Raw genomic sequence first — 19,677 nt, forward strand, 5'->3', positions numbered from 1 at the left:
ATATATATATGAACAGGATCTATAGGGCAGCCGGTAAAGATCCGAAAGCTGTTTGTTTTTCAATTCGACCCAAATGTTCTCAGTATCATTATGTGTACAATTTTCAACCAACTATAGCGTGGTTAGTCAGTCACATGAAGCCGGTCGACCTAATTTGTGTGATTGCGCTTGTGCTGATAGTCCTCATAAATCAGGCGTGCTCATTTGTTTGGTTGAAGTCCCGCACTAACCATGTGAGCCACCGAGGTGACATCCATCCATGATCTGTCTTTCTCTCTCTTTGGACCGTAATCCATGGAATGACCATGTCTGATGTCATTTTACCCCTTGCTCTCTGTGTTATCATTGATCTCCGTGTTCGTCTTCATTTCATCCACTCATTGGTCCTAATTCGCCTGTCTTTTTGGAAACTCCTACCATAGCCCTTGGAGTAGCACAATCACCACTTCCACATCCGGTAGCCCGCCATCTACTCCACACACTCCATTCCTGATTAGTGCGGATGTTCACAGTCTCACTCTGGCTTGGACCCACCCAGACTCTCCTAGTCACCGGGCTGCCCAATCCGCGCCCGTTGTTAGTTTGACCTATACTCTCGAAATGGATGATGAGGCGATGGGGCATGGTTTTGTCACCGTGTTCGATGGCTCCGGAACGGAACATTGTGTGGAGAACTTGCGCCGCAACACACGTTACCGTTTTCGGTTGGCTGCGTCCAATACGGATGGTCGAAGCCGATGGACTGAGGTGGTGACGTTTGCCACTTTGCCAGATCGACCGTCTGCTCCACGGAATCTGCGGGTTGGTGATATATCTTTCCCTGATTATTCCCTTACAATCATACTTAGACCAGTTTTCGTCCATCTCCAACATTGTCCGTACTTGCTACAGTTGACAATACCAGCCTGTTTTCCATGTAGGTGGACACTGAAGCGCAAATTGCATACTTTGTCGGTTAGTTTGCCAGTACGATTATGACTCGTATTTGATTGGTGACTCATTCCCCTAGAATTATCATTACACAATATTGTCGCCCATATTCAGGCACCTAGGAAATTGATCACTGGAAGGCCTTGTGCAGGGGTCACGAACCCTTATCGTCTGTGCTTCTGTCTAGCAAACTTAAGCAGAAATGGAAGAATTTCCATGTCTAGATGTTCCATTGTCACCTATTGGGTTTCTGTTGTGGGGGGTTGCGGAATCTCCTGCATGTTTTGCAGTTGTCTAAGTTCAAAATCAAGCTTTCTGAAGAAGTCGTCATCATCATCATGGCAGCATTAGTGGAAACCGTCACTTGCTTCACGTAGATGTTATTCCAGACATCTTGCCAGAACATCCAAACCCAGAAGGGGGGACGACTAGCCAAAGCCTTCAGTTCAGAAGCTCAAACGTACTGTAGTGGAGGTTGTCCTGTGATCACCAAAATAGTGCGGCTTTCTTTGAGGAACATGTTGATACACATATTCGAGCCCGAAACCAATCTTCTCAATGGAAATGACAATGCCCAAGGCAACCGTAGCAGAACTGCTTCAGAATAAGCCAAACACGACAGGAACCATGAAATCGGAAAGTATATGCAAACTGTTGCATAGATACATACTTTACCTTCGATGGACAAATATATCAACAGCTGAAAGGAACTCCAATAGGATGCCCAATATCAGGATTTATTGCTGAGGCGATCATGCAAAGGTTAGAGCATGCGGTGCTGCCGATCATCAATCCAAAGCTCTGGATCCGCTATGTGAATGACACCTTTGTCATCATGAAACGGGGTTCAGTACACGAGGCACATGAACTACTCAACACCACTTTTGAAGATGTGAAGTTTACAATCGAACTGTACGGAAGCAATTGACTATCATTCTTAGAAGTTTTAGTGAACAAAACGATGCATGGGACTCTGGAAACCGGAAGGAGACTCATACAGATCAAATACTGAACTACAACAGCAATCATCCAGTAAACCACAAAAAGAGCTGCGTCCAAATCTTGTTCAAGAGGGCGGAGACACACTGCAGCACCACAGAACCACGGAAGAAAGAGGAAAACCATCTATTCAGTGTTCCAGAACAATGGATATCCACGGAGTTTTATTAAGAGAAGCTTGAAGAAGACGTATCAACAACAGCAAGAACAGGCCACCAGACGGGTAGTCCTACCTTACATAAAGAATATATCAGAACTCGCAACCAGATTATTGGCTCGAGAAAGAATCTTCGTGGCCAACATACCGAAAGTCATTCTAAGGAAATTAATCTCTAGTCCGAAGGACAACCGAGACAAAACCAAGAAGAACAATGTGATATACTAAATCAACTGAAACAAATTCTACGTAGGACAAACTGGGAAAGAATTATGCACACGTATAAGGTAACATAACGCGGCCGTCAGAATACATGACCTCCTGTCCTTGATATCCATACGCGAGGACCAAGAAGGCCACAAATTCAATCTTGGAAACACAAAATCTTTGGCGTACGGAGACAAGGAAGAGAATTTCTGGAAGCATGGTACTCCACGGCAGATTCGATCGAATTGGATCCAATTTACTCACCCCTAAGTGCAAAAGACGAACATCTCAATCAGAACACTCCAGGAGGACCGAATATTGGATTCACAAACAAAGAAACAAGGAACTTTTTGGAGTCCAATCAATGAAAGCCACAAGCCGGGACTTGAAAGGACAAAGGTCAATCTAGCGTCGATCAGATCACGACGGCAGGGGATGCCAAGCTCAAAGGCCACGTTGGCATCGGCGAATGAGGACACAGGATGACGGAGCAACCAATGGAACCACACGACCGAGCAACTAATCGCGATTAAAGGTCATCCTCATCTAGCAGCACGTATATTAACACATATGTAACACTACTCAACGCACAACTACTAACCCACCGCTACGCACCACTACGCTCCACAGTAACGCACTGATAATTTCATCTCGATTGGTGATGAAACGTTTGCAATCAAATTGCCCAGCTCGACAAACAAACCAACGCTACCTGAGCTACCAACATTTTCCCCTATGTTATATCATATCATATTTACATTGTACTGTTACTCTTAGTATCATGTCAATTAGTCGTTAAATCCAGCAAAGGTGGAATGGGACTTGGAACGAATATGTTGCCGACCGCAACGCTGCTCAGGTAGTAAAAGGACTGTTAAAACTACTCGTAAGGTTATATTACAGGCAGGAATTTATCTTCAGAACGCTGGCAGTCAAAGAGAAAATACTCACTCAGCTACCATCATTTGTGAACGGCAGCACTTCTACTGTTCAAGAGAAACACATCCAGGCCAACCTTCTGGGTGTATAGAAAACTGGATTTCTTGTGAGCCTATATTCAGACAGCCATTCCCTGAGAAAAGACTGTTCAATGGAGGCCTAAGTTCACTTATCCCCTCATCGATTTGTCCTGGGACTTAGCGAATATACACTCATTTGCAAACTAATATGGTGCTTTCGAGAGAGACTCACGTGGAACCCAGCTGAATCTCTCGTTTATGATGTTCTCAGGCAACTGAATGTGCTGCACCAGGCCGCCTCATATTTCAGTCGCTACGATATTTGAAATATCGCGATACATGTATATCTTTGTAATGTACTACTCATAAGGTTGCTGAAAATCCACCGACAACTCACGACCGGTTTCGCCCTCCTTGGGGCTCATCAGGTAGACGCAGTCCCCGGATTTCTGTCAACCTTATGTTTTACTTGAAACCAAATTACACGAGATTAGCGAAACATCACAAGCAAGAGATTCAGCTGGGTTCCAGGTGAGTCTCTCGAATGAACCAAATTAGTTCGCAAATGAGTGTCTATTCGCTAATTTCGTGCAATTTGTTTTCAAGTAGAACATAAGCTTGACGGAAACCCGGGGACTGCGCCTACCTGATAAGCCCCAAGAAGGGCGAAACCGGTCGTTGGCTGTCGATGGATTTTCAGCAACCTTATTTGTAGTACATTGTCCTGGGACTGTTGTGATGGACTGGTTTATGGACTGCATCAAAGCTGATGAACAACAGGCTAGTGGTCATTCCGCTGTTTCTCCCATCTACAGGTTGGGATATATGAAGTCTGCTTCAACATTTAAAGGGGGGAGGGCATGTTGACTGCAACGTGAACTTTGTTCGCTAAGTAGGGTTTAGATAGCTTGTTTTTCTCCATCATTTTGCATCACGTTCACGTTTATGAAAGTCTCAGAATGCCCTTTGAAACACTATTATCGGTTCATTCGTTTTTAACTATCAGTTAGTGTGAAAACCCGTTAGGCCGGTGTTTTTGGCTAGCTTCCAATCCAGTGCAATTGCCCAAAACAGTCTTCATAATCGTATCCGTTGGCAGACTAATACGAGCTATTCACATACGCAGACAGTTGTGTCTGAATGTCCGTTATCATCGAACTGGCTTGGTTTATAAGCACTTAAGTGGACAACTCCATTTCATCGATCGATGATGCTTGTGGACAGTGTCTTTTCTAATAACACGATGAAGGCTGTCTGGCTGGTACGGATGTGGCACCTCGAACCGGTATATTGGCGATCGTTCTCCAGTGGGACGATATCGCTGCACTAGAATACGCCGCGCTACAGCTTTCGATTTTGGTCTATCCAGTCAAGTCCTTGGCTAAGGGTTTGGCCACCTAAATCTGAAGACCATATGAGGGACTAACGAATATACACTCATTTGCAAACTAATTTGCTTTTTCGAGAGACTCACCTGGAATCCAGCTGAATCTCTCGGTTTTGATGTTTCCAGGCCCCAAAATGGGCGAAACCGGTCGTGGGCTTTCGGGGAGTTTTCAGCGACTTTATGAGTAGTGCATCGCAAAATTATGTATGAGAACTTTTTTCGTGCACCTAGGGTTTCACTTCCCATTGCAGTAACTATTCCGCTTAGGTGCCCCGCCTTAGCCGCTCCCGGAATCGCATGTTCTATACAAGCGTTTCACTAGGAAAACAGTCGGTTTTTGGATTGAAAGGAATGTGTTTCGTCGTCACAATTAGGCCTGTTTTTTTATGATCTTTTCATCTGGTCACCACTGTTCCTTCCCTTTTCACAGTTTACAAGCCTGGTTCAACCAACTCGCCTGGATCTGGCCTGGGATCCACCCGAAGATGATGGTGGCCTCAGCGTTAATGCCTACCGACTGGAAATTCGCTTGCCGTACGTGCTTCCGTCGAAAGGCGTCATAGTTGCTTTGAAAAACACACCAGCTGCGCTGGACCCCACTGCTCCTCTGGATGTCGATCCTACCTCACCCGGGATCACTAGCGAATCACTGTTCTGTTGGCCTCATGCTACAGGTGATTTTTGACAGTTGAATTCTTCTCTCCTATTCACACAAGACAGCTGAACATGTATCCACAACCCCCTACCGGTTCCGCTCTCCTCGGAGAACCGATCAGTTCGTCGTAGGACCCTAGTTTCCGATAGCCCCTTGCGTTGTAGTTGTATAGAAGTGGCGAAGTGCACTAATTCGGTTCGTTTTAACGGGAGATTCAATCGGATCCGGGCTAAATCTCCCGTTTATAGTATTCTTCAAGTTACTGGGCTGCACAAGCGTCTTCTCGGGCCGAAGAAGCTCTCCGTAAAGATTGGGAGGTACTGCGAACGATTGTGTCTACCAACAGGTTGCGCCTTCGTGGTGAGCTCAAATAGACCGATCTCTTAGCGACGGGTGTTATGGTTTGTTTAACGGGTCCGGGAGCCACATTCTTGATCATGGTTCTGTTCCGGTATTCATTAGCTCTCCGCACTTTAGTTTAGCTTATACTGCATCGTCTGAACGGATCCCTCCGACTCGCCTTGCTAAGGTGTGTATCGGTGATGCTTTGCGCCTCACTGGCACAAAACTATTGAAGTTCATGTGTTTCCTTGTCCATGTGCGCTTCTTGCAAACAGATTTCTGCAACAGAATCGTTGGCAACTCGTAAAGAGTGGAACGAATTGTTCGCTTCAGAATTGAACTAAATGTCAAGTTTCTTGTGATCTTAGAAACCGATGAGAAAAGGCTTCGGTTGGCTCCCGAAAGCCATTTCATTAAGAAAATCACTGCGTTTTGATGCGTAAAAGAATCGTTCAGCTGTAACACCCCTTCGGTGCCTAACTGCCATGCCACCGGAAGGAGGTACGAGGGATGTACGAACAATAATCCTGAATGCTGTTACGATCCCTTCATTGGTTGTTTGGACTCGTGATTGTGATTGTGATTGGTTCCTCAGCGGCCTTTGTTTGTTCGCAGTGTCCCCTTATTGGTCTCCACTGCTGACTAAATCAGATGAAGCTTGCTGATTGAATGACCTTCAATTATATACTGTGAAATACTGGGACGACAGACCCCCAGGCTCTGAACCGTATTCAAACAGTTATTGACCGACCGTGTTACTGTCCCAGGCCTGTCACTCCTCTTGACCTTACGCTATAGTTTTCTTAGAAGCTGGGAATTCATTACGGAATTGATACAGGAATTACAATGCCATCTACATATCATCGATAGAAATGTGTGCGCTGAATCCCATCACGTCCAAGCTTTTCCTTAAACTCAGCAGATGACCAAGCAGACAGCCCAGGACAGCTACAATGATTCGTCGATGAAATGTTGATCTAAATTGGATTTGTACATTAAATGTACAGCGTAGGGATAATCCCCTCCATTGAACAGTGAGGATAGAGAGTATGAATCAGTGTCCTTGTGGGAAGAATTTCTAGTCTTTGTGAATGGAGATGGAACATATGAATTTTAAAGCAACATTAACGTTTTTAACGGATTCCCCGGATTCTAAATTGTCACGCAGACTGTGTATGGGCATAATCGTTGACGATTGGTTCCCAAAATTGCTGATCATGGGGAACGGGACGTCTTTTTTACTCTACATTCCTGAGACCCGTAGGTTCAATTCTTGCAATTAGTATTCCTTCAGTCGTTTCAGACAGTTGATTAGTTCCTCAGCTGGTTGTATTTAGTCTCTTGGCCGAATTCGCAGCATTTGTGTCAGTATTTCCAGTAAGTCATCCTCATTTAACGTCAAACCTCATCAGCTATACGTTATTTCGTGTTTTTACGACATGCTACTGAATCTTGGTGACACGTTTTTGATGTGTCATCTTAATGTGTGTCTACTGATTGGTTAACCAGTTAACCAGATCAAAGTTGAATTACTCTAGATTAGCCATCCTGGTTTGGGGCAAGATGGTTAGAGCGCAAATTTACTGACCGAAAGGTCCGTGGTTTGATCCCGATTTCTGCCTCTCGACTTCCCCTCTCTAGGGTTGGGCAACCTGGCAGTATCCCAGCCCTCGTGTCACCCCTTCGGGTGGCATGGCAGTTAGGCGCCGAAAGGGTGCTACAGCTGAACGATTACCATTATTATTTTGTTACTAGTCTAATCGTCATAGATTTTTATTTTCACATTTTACCACAATCGGCAGTTCATCATCTCTAAGAAGTGGGTGGTAGAATTTCGGTCTTAGTGACGGCGCCTCAAGATCCATAGTCAGTGGTTCGTACGCGAACCTACTGACCGCATGGTCCGTAGTTCTAACCCGACCTCCTCAGCTTCTCGACTGCTTCTGCCTAGGCTTAAGCGACCTGACACCATCTAAGCCCTTGCGCTTCTGTTGGATGGTAAGGCAACTGGGCGGTAGAAGGGTATTACAGATGGATAGTTATGATAATACCATTCCCGGGCTTTCATGAGAGTTCCGGCCAGTTTGGATAATGCTTTGTGGAAATTTTGCTAATGCAGGATAATCAATCCTTACGCCCATCATCAATACGTTCGTGTAACACATGCAGGCTAGGCATGTAGTCTGGATCTGTCCTGATTGACTACGCGCCTGTCGCTTTAACGGGACACCTTATGGGCCGTATGCGGTTACTGCTCAATTGCTTCCAATGGATTTTGCCAAATTGACTGAGTTTGGTGTACCCGTCGAGAAATTTTTTTCTGTTGACACATCGGTTCCTGCAACTTTGTTGAGTTGTATGCAGCAACCGATGTGAGTGCTCAGTTTCTCGATCGTCATGAGTAGGTTTTGTCAGGGGCTCATTTTCGGAGTCAGCTGATAAGAACTCACTTAATCTCATCTTCTTCGATTCACACTGACCCGGGTGTGTGTAGAATGGGTGAAGGCTGACCGTGACATTCTTTTCTTGCTCTCCTATTTGATAAGTCCTTTGTATTGTTTTGCTATACAAACACCCTTGACTGCCTCCCAGTGACAGCGACAGAATGGATTTTGTTTCGACCACTCTCAGTTTAAATGAGCTGTTTAAATGAGCGTTGAGATTTTCAGGAAGTCACGACAAAATCACAGACTCAAGGTGCTCCGGGAACATGTGTGCCACTGCTTGAGTAGCCTGTGGCCAATCTGTTGGTCTGCTTGTACGATTTGTGTTTTAAAAAATTCGTTCACCTCTAGCACCCTTTTGGTCATGCGGACGGGGATACTGCCAGGTTGCCCATGCCTAGACAGGGAAGTCGAGAGGTAGACGTCGGTTTCGGACCAAGGACCTTCCGATCAGTAAATTCGCGCTCTAACCACTTGGGCCATCTCGCCTGAATGAGGGTGAAGTACTTCGATTCGGCACAGATTTCACTGCCACAGGTTATGTCCACAAATTCTAAAACATCGCGTCCGCCGGGTGCCACTTCATGGTCTAGTGATTATATAACATTCTAAAGATTCCTAGCTGTTGGTACACGAGTGTAGACTGAAAACTTGGGAACACCGTGTTCTCCGTACTCACTCTTCCAACAAGGCAACCCAACTGTATGCCATGTTCTGTTGAGGAACTTCGAAGGCCGTATGTTGGATTGGTTGGGCAGTTACCGGTGTAACGGTTATACTACTGATCGGGAGGCGCGCGAGTAGTATGTGTTGTTCGTAGAATTTCGCTTTGCGTCGATTGAAAAATGGAATTCTGTTGCGGAATTCGCGGGGCCACTTTGTAACATTTGCTTTTATTTAACCGACGAATGACTGGAGGCAATGAATCCCCAGGAAGACTCGTTCGGGAGAAGACCTGTGTCCAGGTTTTGTAACTAAGATGCAGATTAGAGTTTTGCTTCCTTGTTCAATGGTCTGTAACCGGTCAGTTGGCATTTCCGAATAAATAACTCCGCAGCGAAGGCCTTCTTCCTTTCACCTGTATGCTTAGTGTCCAAAAACCTCCCATGCGATTTCTGGCAAACCTCGGAAACGTGAGAGTCGACTGCCTCTCGAATTCCATAGGTACAACTTAGATTCGCCCATATTTTGTTTGATTGTCTATAAGAGGACACTTGTTTCTGTGTCGGCTTTTTTCCACGAAAGATTGTTCGAGGGAGAATGCTTAACTCTGCCCCCTTCTCTAAATCTAACACGTTAGTCACACGGTTGGTGAACGGTCTTCGACTGTGAGCCATCATAGACGAGAAATTCAGCTGGATTCAGTTGGGTCTCCTGTCAAAACCAAACTTGCGTGCAAATGAGTGTTCGTCGAAATTGATCCTTTTACCCAATTTCGCATTCTTGTTCCGATATTTGGAGCCAATGATTTCTCACATGCAGACCAACTTATTGTTGTTTTCGCCACACTCAGATATGCGCACTTTTCTGCTTGTGGATCGATCAGCTGATGAACCATTTCTTTCGTTGTTTACATGGGGCTAAATGTTTCGAGTTGATTGACCTGGTTCTACCGCTTTGAATCCAGTCATCAATCGATCAGTCATGAATCAGTGTCACAAATCATTATCTATATTTTCGATTGTTGATACACTATTTGCATTCAAATCATTCGTTTTACTCATTGTTCCTTTTGCCGTGTAGTTTCCTTGGGATCTCCAACATGTGTTCATCAAATTCGGGGAATATGAAATGCATCTTTAGTTATTTTCCGTTACCCATTTGAACTCTTGTTTGATGGTTTGTTTGCGAAGTGTATGAACAACTTGATTCTTCCGGTTACGTTTCGAAAGCGAAAAGTTAGGCCCCGTCTATTCCATGAGTTTATCGACATTAACTCAAACGGAAGATTGGCTTTCTGTCATCCTCGATCGATATTTGAATGGCTTAGTAGCACGCGAACGTATGAGGGAAGTCGATTGAACTCCCATGGCTAACGTAAGTAAAGGCATGAAATTTGAATGGCGTAACACACCCAATAATCAAAGCAATTAGTTTCCGAAACCCTTGTTCACTGTGACGTTGGTCTCATTGCCCGTTTACATTTTCCTTAATCTATTCTGTCCGTTTCCCTATCTCACAGGTTTACCTGGAAAGACGAGTTTCGGTTCCCTTCCTCCGTGTGTCGGTGGTTCTCTTCCAATTATGCCGCGTTTGGTCTCCCCAACGAATGATGGTGATTCACCTCCTCAGAGATATGGAAACACTCGTTCTTCTAATGTTGGTCCACGGCGTACTCCATCTGGAGAAAGTGCATCTCCGCCACGTTTGCTTGATACATGCAATGGTCCACTCGAGGATGCAGATTCTCCGGTACCCGACTACTCTTCGCTGGTCAGTCAACCTTCCCTCTCTACAGGCTCCGTCCACTTCGGTTGGTTTGTGGTTTATGAAGGCCCCGGCTCAGCAGTGACCATTGAGAATTTAGTCCCTGGGCTCCGGCTTTGGTTCCGTGTTCGTGCACGTTCGAGTTATGCGTCGAAAACAGCTGGTCTGTCTGCGGGCTATATACCTAGTTTTCGAGACCTTTGGGGTATGGCCTCTTCACCTCCTCTCGAGGTTTCTCTCCCTCCTGTTCCCCCACCAGCTCCAAGTTTTCCTCCTCGGCTTGTGGGCCAAGCTGGTCCTACATCACTCCACCTGAGCTGGCAATCACCAAAGAACACTGGTGGATCTCCCATTGTTGCTTATGAAGTGAGTTTTTCTCTTTATGCAGGCCCATATTTCTTTTTCACATTCGAAATTGACCTGTTCAACAATACAGGCTGACACCTCTTCCGTGACAGTCGTCCGAGCAGTATCTGAACTGGCCGAAGCGGTTCCAACGTTTATTCCCCTAACCAATTCCCACACGAAGCTTCCGAAATGTCGTATGATTCACTGCTGACGAACAAAAGCCAAACTCACGCAGACCAATAGAAGTCCTAATTTCTGCGGCGAACCCTTTCGTAATCAATGGGGACAAAACTCCTCTCGATCTATGCGCTTCAAGGTTGTAATGTCACTCTGAACCTCCTGAAGAGGCTACATGCACTCGTCCCAGTCTTCAGTGTACCTCGTAGCAGCGACCCCACTAAACTTTTCCGCCAAGTCAACCTATGCAGACTTACCTCCCGTAAATCCAACACGAATCCGGCTTCTTGTTGGTTTATTGGCGAAATCCATCATTCGAACGTGCTGTTTAAACCATTCCTCAATAGTGCGGAGTTGTAAATCCCTGCTCTAAGCGTGACGATCGGAATCATCGAATCAGGATCGAGTGACCTCCCCAAGATTGTCCTCGAGCTGGCACTTCTACTTCCGCAAACGAACTCACTTCCGAACAAAATCTACCAAATTCGTAGTTCGTCCGAAGACGGACGTAATGTAAAAATGCAGACAGATCGCACGAGTCGTCCGGTCGGCGATATACACTTCCCTGCGAACTTGTCAACTTGTCCAGTGCCCTCTGGTTCGATCTTGAGAGTTTCCCATTGTAATGAGGATTTTGTCGTCGGATTAGTGTACGACTGTAATAAAAGTCGGACGACTAACCTAAATGTGCTGTTTGTTGTGATGTCGCTGGTAAGACTCGGTACATGTACACTCAGAAACAGACTGTCAAATGGGTAACACTGTGGTTTTAATGTACACCGTCCACCAATCGTGTTCGCGGTGATGCACGTGCTTCGAGTTGTGGGGTTGGGTGGAATTATTCCGCCTGCAACTGATGGGTGCGATGATATCATCCCACCTTGGGTGTAGCGGGCGACCATTACTCAGAAACCACATAATCTTTCTTATCGAACCTCCACATTGAGTCAGTTCGACATCTTTCGCCTTGACATGTCCTATGTTTGAATCTCCGGGAGCTTTGGTTGGCCCCTCATTATCCATCCGATCAAGAACTCCAACCTGTGGAATTTGAATTCACAAGCGTATGTGTTCGAGGATAGACCGGTGTGAGAAACCAAAATGACTGTGGATGTCCAAAGTAACAATTTTACGAAATAACCGAGTCGCTTATTACTAGTAAGTGTCACGGAGTTCGTTGTCCCAATAAAACTGAGTGAGCTTATTTTCAATTTGCTTAAGCCTTCCAGTCACCTTTTTCACTCGTTCTGATTTTTCAGGTTTGGCAGATGGATCTATCCTCCCCAAGGTGCACGAGTGATGAATCCGATGCCGAATCTCAGTCACGGGTATCACCGTTTCGGCACCAACACAGCCGGTCGGTTTCGGAATGCAGTGCGATGGAGGGTCGTGGTGATATGGAATTGGATGGATATGAAGATGCTCCAAATAAGTCAGGTCCCGAACGTTGCTCTAGTCTAGATTCTGTCCTCTCCAAACGCGTGGACTGTTGCTGTTGTTGCAACTGCTGTCTGAGTAATCGCAAGCTGGGCTTCAACAATCCTATGTCCGCACAGGGTCGCCTTGTATGTTCAGTCTCAGGTTTGGAATGTCGGGTGAATGGCCTGCGTCCTGGTCGGTCCTACGCCTTCCGCATACGTGCTTGTAATCTGATAGGACGTGGTCCATGGTCTCCTTGGGCCAATATATCGACCGCCGCCAGTCCTCCTGGAGCTCCTTCTCGACCACCGAGATTGCAGCCTCGCACGGCCACCGCTGTTCATATCTCCTGGGATCCGGTGTCTCGAACAAACGGTTCCAAAGTGACGGAATATTGGCTTGAATGGCAACCTCTCCCATCTCTCCTCTCCTATCATGTCACTACCTTACCATCTCAAGTTCATTCAGTCGACCGGAAGTCGAGCATGCCTCCCACTGGGTCTCCCAATCATAGCGATCGGGATTCCAACTTCCAATTGGTACGTATTTTAAATAAAATATGTTCACTCGAAAGGCCTCTTTGTTAATACTCTACTCACTCCTATTTTGACTTTCTCCTTTCCATCTAGTTGTACACTGGACCCGAACTCACTTATGAGTTACATGGTGTTCAACCTGCCAGCAGACTTGCTTTTCGCGTTTGCGCGTTGAATTCAGCTGGACCGGGAGCTTGGAGTCCAGTCGGTGTCTGCATTACGCCATCCACTGTCCCTGGTCAACCCAGCGGACTACGTATCAAACAATGTCTTCCTCATTCAGTACAAGTTCAGTGGGCTATGCCACAGCCCAACGGTAGTCCCATTACAAGTAAGCATCTCCGTTTTATCGTGGTCTGATTGTGACAATCTGTTCGCAGAATGCCACACCGCGGCATTCGGTTAATTTGTTTGATTTGAACTCTACTCAATAAACACCAGTAACCAACAGGTGTTTTAAAGTAATGTAGTTTGATACAACCGTCATGTTCTTAGTTGCTTACGAAAGTTGAACATGGGTAATTCAACTAAGAACCTTTTTAACTGCTTCGTCTAGCCGCTTTTATGCTCCCATAGTAACAGCAAGGTCACAACCTCGAGTATCCGGTTTCTCACTCAGAACTGATACCACAGGTAAATACGAAAAGATCTCTCCATCAGCCACAAGTTTGTCCTTCCGATCAGAGAACTCCCTTCCCAAAGGGACCACTTTCTCCCGGTCATATGAACTTCATCATCGAATTGATGGGCAAAATCCAAGAACCCTTAAAAGTCGCCAGAGAATCTCGGTGATTTCGACCTTTCTACTTCCCGACAGCGATGCATTTTCCCTAGAAATCGGAAAATGCAAGGACTTTGGCATAACAACCTATTTCTCTCTCCAGCTATGAGGATCCAGGATGTTCAACAACCTAGTAGGTCTCTTAGGTACGCATTCCTGATGCCAAATGGGTAGGGTCGAACGCTAGCCTATTTCGAACACGGATGTGCCGTTAATTCGAGACCAAAGGCAGTCTCCTTGGGTCTTTTTATTCAACACCACAAGCTGTATGAGCCCCATTGTCCGACATAAGCTCCGGCAATCCAGGTGATTGGCTCACATTCTCAGGCGAACATGTCCCCTTGGAAGCCTCTGGTTCGGTCAGGAAGACTTTCCACGTTACTGGCAAGCCAACGTAATGGGGACAAACCTCCCCCTTTGTAGCAAGGGCCTCATAAGTGCCGAGTTGAAAGACATAAGACCTAATCACTGAGCTCGCAGTTGTTCACCTGAACACCTTCCTCAAGTTGACATCGGCTTAGACCAGCAGTGATATCTTGTTGCCTTGTGACTATCTTTACCTGCCCTTACGGAACCTGTTCACTTCTAATGGTATTGGTGCAGCACTCAATTTCAACTTTGTTCTTACTGTGACGTTGCAGCGACTGGCACCTGCTGTTGTGGTTGTACTTTGGACTGTACGTGTTCGCATTAAAAAAAAACGAAAAAAAAAACGCCTAAGAAGTCGCTTATCTCCTGGTAACAGTGTTTCAATTATGCAACTTATATATTGTACCAACTCATTCACACCTATTTGCTTATGACTTTCCACTGATTCATCAAGCCAAATGATCTCTGTCAGTTACTCACCGTTCTGGAGTTTTGTTCTCAGGTACAAAGAGACGTATTTATGACTTTAGGATGTACTGAAGACCAAGGTTCGAACCAGGGATGGAATGGCTGGCCAGTACACGCCACAGAAGAACGCCGGTTTCCGTAACGCTGCTGAGGGAGAAAGCAGGTCTATTAGACCTACCGCATGTTCTCATCTTCACTGGAGCATGGTTGACCGCTCACTGGTGTAAAACATGACGGAGACTTAGGTGCAGGTTCTGCATTCATCAGTCTGGCTATCTAAATACGCCAGAACAGGCACGGCAGGACTCCAAAAAGGAAACCCAGGATTTCGCGTGGTGAATGTTTGATACCTCAAACTACTTTTTGATGGAAACTGCGAACTTTAGCTTAAGTTGAATCATTTATCAAAATCACAGGGCACAGTCGACGGCGTCTGATATCGTAGCAGTCGTATGCTTGTTGATCCTGGATGGTCTATTTGAGTAAGTGATGAATTTCATCGTGTGCCGCAGTACCAGGTACAGGCAGTGGTCGAGACCTCGTTTCGACAGCCAATCCAATAAGAGAACGATGAATACGCCCAAGATCACCTTTCTGTTCACTTTGCTGTGCCAAGAAAATTCGAGCTATTCATGTGACAAGGCAGGTTTATAATACGTTTCTTCAAAAGCCTAATCAGACTTTATTGTGTTGCCTGCTACAGCATGACCGGGCCTCCACATACGCCCCGATATTTTCTTGTTTGACGTTTGTTCCGCCCAACCATCCGAACGTACAAAATCATGCAATTTCGGACACTTCTTAGCCATAGTCCCTCTTACATTCATCAAACGTGTAAGCAGGCGTATCGAGTTTCCGTCTCGCTTTTAGTGAATTCATGGTTCTTGAATACCCCTCTAACATAGCGTGGTAATCCAGTATAATGGTGGCATTATCTGCGTAATTTGGAACTAATACCTTTTTCGTCTGGATGAACCTAACTAGCAATCGTTAACCACAATAGTTCACTGCGAAGATACCTGTTTTTGTTACGAAGAGACCTTCGAACTACTGGAGTGCGGTGCGATTTCCAATTTCCTTTTGAGTTTCGAGAAGTCCTCTTGAAATGATATTCTAGACTTGAGTTGTATAGGTTTCAATCGGTTACAAAATGTCCCAGCAAACAATGTTGTGTGTGTGTCTAAACTAGCTTATCATCCATTTGAAGCCGAGTCCAAGAGTTCGCTAATGCGACGCGTTAACGTATGTCATACCTGAGACGTAATTTATTGATTTCATTAGCCAACCAATGAATCTGGGTCATAGAAAATTCTCATTTGTGTGTCTCACCTTAGAGATTATGTCAATCACTTAGGGGATCGCAGAATCTCTTGCCTTCGGTTCTGGAGGGCTTCTTCCATAGAAAGGAGTCTCCATAGTATGGTCTCGACCAACCTTCCTGTTTAGGAGGAATTCCCCGATTGGAAGGATGTACTGTGCGACTTCGTCACTTCACGGGACTTTCAGTCCTAGTTGATATCGCAACTTTTCGAAGCCGTACGTAGCTGGTATACGGTGTGTATGTGTCAAACAAAGTATCAGTCCAGACTTTCTCACTTGGTTGTTGCAATCAACTTTAAAAGGCTTTGGGGAAATGCATTCAACTACTTTCCTTTTAGCGGTCTTTAGTTGAAATTCACCTATTTTCGGTAGACGTGATCGGAACTCCCGATCCCATACCTAACACTGACATGTCCAGATGATCAGAACCGTCCTACAGATCTTCAGAGTTTTTTCCAGTCGATTCAACAGCCAGGCCGTCAGACACGACGTTCCACCAATTGTCAATTGTTCAAGCCCGAGTTACGTACTTTGTGTGCCCCTCCATCTTTTCGATACTTTTGCTGTGTAACTTCCTTGCGAATTATATATATATATATATATATATAATCGTATTATGTTTACCTGATGCGTTTGAACTGTAACTAAAGTTTCTCATTACCAGAGGGGTTCATCTTCTGTTGCAATATAAGATCATGCTTATAGTATATTGTGACCGGTACCCAATCAAATCGAATCAGGACAGACCAAGCAACAGCTAATATTTTGGCTAGTCGCAATGTCAGCTTTGAAATTTACGAGTACCACTGATTAGCTGTGGAGCTGGGCGGAATTTAGTCGAAAGCCGCCGAACTCAGCAGATTTGGGACAGTTTTCCAGTGACCATATATGGAACAGACGCAGCTGAGCTAAACACATCTTTAACTCAGTTTCCATCATTATCATTATTATTATTATTTTATCAACACAGCCTGCACCCGGTTATCACTTCACCATACTTCCAATTTTGTCATCTAGGTTTCACCATCGAATTGTCAACCGTGAATGAATCATTCGATGCCGATACCTCGTCACCGGCGATAACAGTATTCGATATTCCTGCACCAGTACCCGATACAACCAGTTCCACACTGGCACTGCAACTCACAGATTTGGAGGAGAGCTTGCGTTCCCACCTCTCTGTAGTCGAACATCGCCTTGATCACCTAGTTCCAGACACGAGCTACAAGTTAGTTTTCACATGCCTATCAGATGTGTGTATCAGCCGTTTTCCTCGAAGAAGGAGTGATTTTGGTGTTTTTTGTTGTACGCCGACACTGTACTATGGCATTCTAGTTACCAGAACCGCATTGACAACGGTGAATCAGTTTGTGCATGCAGCAGTCTACTCATAAGTAATAAAATAGCTGCAGGGACTACCGCAAAATTATCTCAGCATAGTTATGATCAATTCATATTTCATCGAAGTTTAGAAGATACAACTATAGGCTGATTCATCACGTTGTCATCTAGGACCATTGGACCGACCTTTGCGCGTCCATTGCAGATGACCCTATGGTTAATCATGGCGTACAAGTTGAATCCGGTGTCATTAGTCAATCTTTGCTGTCCTTTGGTTTGTACGAAATTTCGACGTATCGAGTTTAGACACTGGTGGCCATATATGCCCCTTTTATGCCTACTATCTGGTGATATTGGTCCTGAAGCTATATTGAGTTTTGTTTCTTTCATCTTACCCATGCATTCATCGATAGTGAACTGTTTATGATAGGTCTCCGAAGATATAATGCGTCACTTCTAAATCTACAGAGATTCCGATATGTGCACTCGTATCTGTATCGCTCCAAATTAGTGGGGTTTCAACTGAACCTGAAATCCACTGGGCTTATATCGGTTGTATTTGGGACCGCACGGTGTAGTTTTTTCATCTGACCAGTGCCTAGCAGCTCTGTCAGCAGCGACTTTTGTACGGACTCTCGGTTTCATATGTGGTAAAGGGCGTACCTTCACATGGCTCTGTTTGCATAATTTTTTCGGCTGTCATCTGATGTGAAAGAGGGAGGGGCTTCTCCGCAAAGAGACCATTCCTTTAGAGAACATAGCTTCCTTCAGATGCGTCTCATCGCGAGACTACCCGAAAAGGGCTCCCGGAATTGGGTAATCCTTCTTAGAAGGAGCCTTTGCTGGTTGCTGATGGACTCACTTGTTGAAAGATGAATCGCACTTACCTAGTCTATCGACTTTCTAGATCCGTTGCTTCTGAGAATAGACGCTCTTTCAATGCAGACAACCACGGCTGGTTCCGAAAAATATTCTACCTTGGGACTTGAATAGTAGTTATTATTTATGACTGTAGCCCTGGCAGATCTCACTAGAAAACAAAAGTGTTCTGTAGGAACGCTGCCGTTGAAAGCGAATTTACAAGACAACATACTACTCGCATGCCTCCCCACCAGTAGTATCACCGTTACACCGTCAGTCGTACAGCATTTATTTGTACAATCTTCCGACTTCCATCTCAGCTTGATCGGTTTGACCGCACACCACTTCTCAATATCTGAGCCAAGGATGAGACGAGCGGTGGCTTCTGTCTTCCGGTATTCCGTGTGTGTATTAATGAATTACTTGTTCGTAAGGGGTTGGTTTGCCAAGCAGGAACTCGCGCGTCAAAGCTATTGCGTTCAATGTGTAGCTACCCAGTTCCACCCTGAACGGAAGGCCCAAGGTTCGAACCCCCTCCTTGCCTCTCGACTTCGCCTATCTAGGCTTGAGCAACCTGACAGTATCCCAGCCCTCGTGCAACCTTCAGGTGGCATGGCAGTTAGGCACCGAAAGGGTACCACAGCTGAACGATTTTTTTACCCAGTCCCACCAACGCTTGACTGTATGTCCCGCTCTCTCCCACTTTTCGGTGATGCAAACTGTATCGGCTGGAACCAATGTGAGGTTTATGGTTGATAAACTGCAATCGAATTGATTGTGCAGAGAACACATTCACTATATTTCGTCCGAATCCCGCAACAGGTAGCGTCAAATCTGCAATTTGAAGTCTTAACTTTCACTAGCTACTGTGCGGGGTGAAAATTTCGAAGGATCCCTTGTTTCAAAAAAGCTGACTGACCAGTTTTACGAGCATCCAAGCTCTTGAATTTATTTGAATCACGTCACTGTGAAGTCAGACGGGTGTGTACAGTGGAAGGAATCGGACCGTTCAAAACTTTTGTTGGTTTAAATCTGACTAGTTGGTCGAAAGCACATTTTGTTGTTTGGAAGTGATCTTCATCTCATCCGCCGAGTGAGCGTGGTGGCACTTGTTTTTAGAATATTAGCTGGACGGGCGTAGGAACACACCAATATGGACGTTCGCTTGCTCTGTACCACCTTATCTTGCTTTCTCCTTCGTTTCTTCTGGTTCCTTGACGCTTGTGGGCTGTTGTCTGAACCGTGTGCTAATGAACCAGCGTCTTCGATAGTTCAGTCGATAGAATTATGCGGTCGAATGTGCCGTCAGTCGTACACAACGATCAGCTGAAAAGCTGAAGGTCGCTTTGGCCAAAGTAATGTGACTTCCGGTGGGAATTGCACAACCAAATAGATCCAATCCAGTAATTCTTCCATCCGTTCCATTTTTGCTAACCGAAATGCTATTCTGAGGTCGACCACCCACCCAGACAGGAGCAGCCGAGACGCCGAGGTCGACTTCGAACCATACACCTTCCAGTCAGTGGGTTCGCGCCTTAAGCACTTAGCTA

General features: G+C 45.4%; 1 protein-coding gene across 1 annotated transcript in view; it reads left to right on the forward strand.

Moving 5' to 3' along the window:
* The window catches only part of T265_03694 (hypothetical protein), a gene marked incomplete at both ends in the record, with an annotated part of 72,834 nt that overhangs the window by 42,448 nt on the left and 10,709 nt on the right, over positions 1-19,677 (forward strand). Inside the window, 6 exons of the mRNA XM_009168236.1 lie at positions 423-801; positions 5,070-5,313; positions 10,263-10,873; positions 12,292-12,990; positions 13,081-13,318; positions 16,943-17,153. Of these exons, the coding sequence (XP_009166500.1) occupies positions 423-801; positions 5,070-5,313; positions 10,263-10,873; positions 12,292-12,990; positions 13,081-13,318; positions 16,943-17,153 (2,382 nt within the window). The remainder of the gene's footprint in view (positions 1-422; positions 802-5,069; positions 5,314-10,262; positions 10,874-12,291; positions 12,991-13,080; positions 13,319-16,942; positions 17,154-19,677) is intronic.

The sequence above is a fragment of the Opisthorchis viverrini genome (genome assembly GCF_000715545.1).
Source record: "Opisthorchis viverrini unplaced genomic scaffold opera_v5_53, whole genome shotgun sequence".
Classification (NCBI taxonomy): Eukaryota; Metazoa; Platyhelminthes; class Trematoda; order Opisthorchiida; family Opisthorchiidae; genus Opisthorchis; species Opisthorchis viverrini.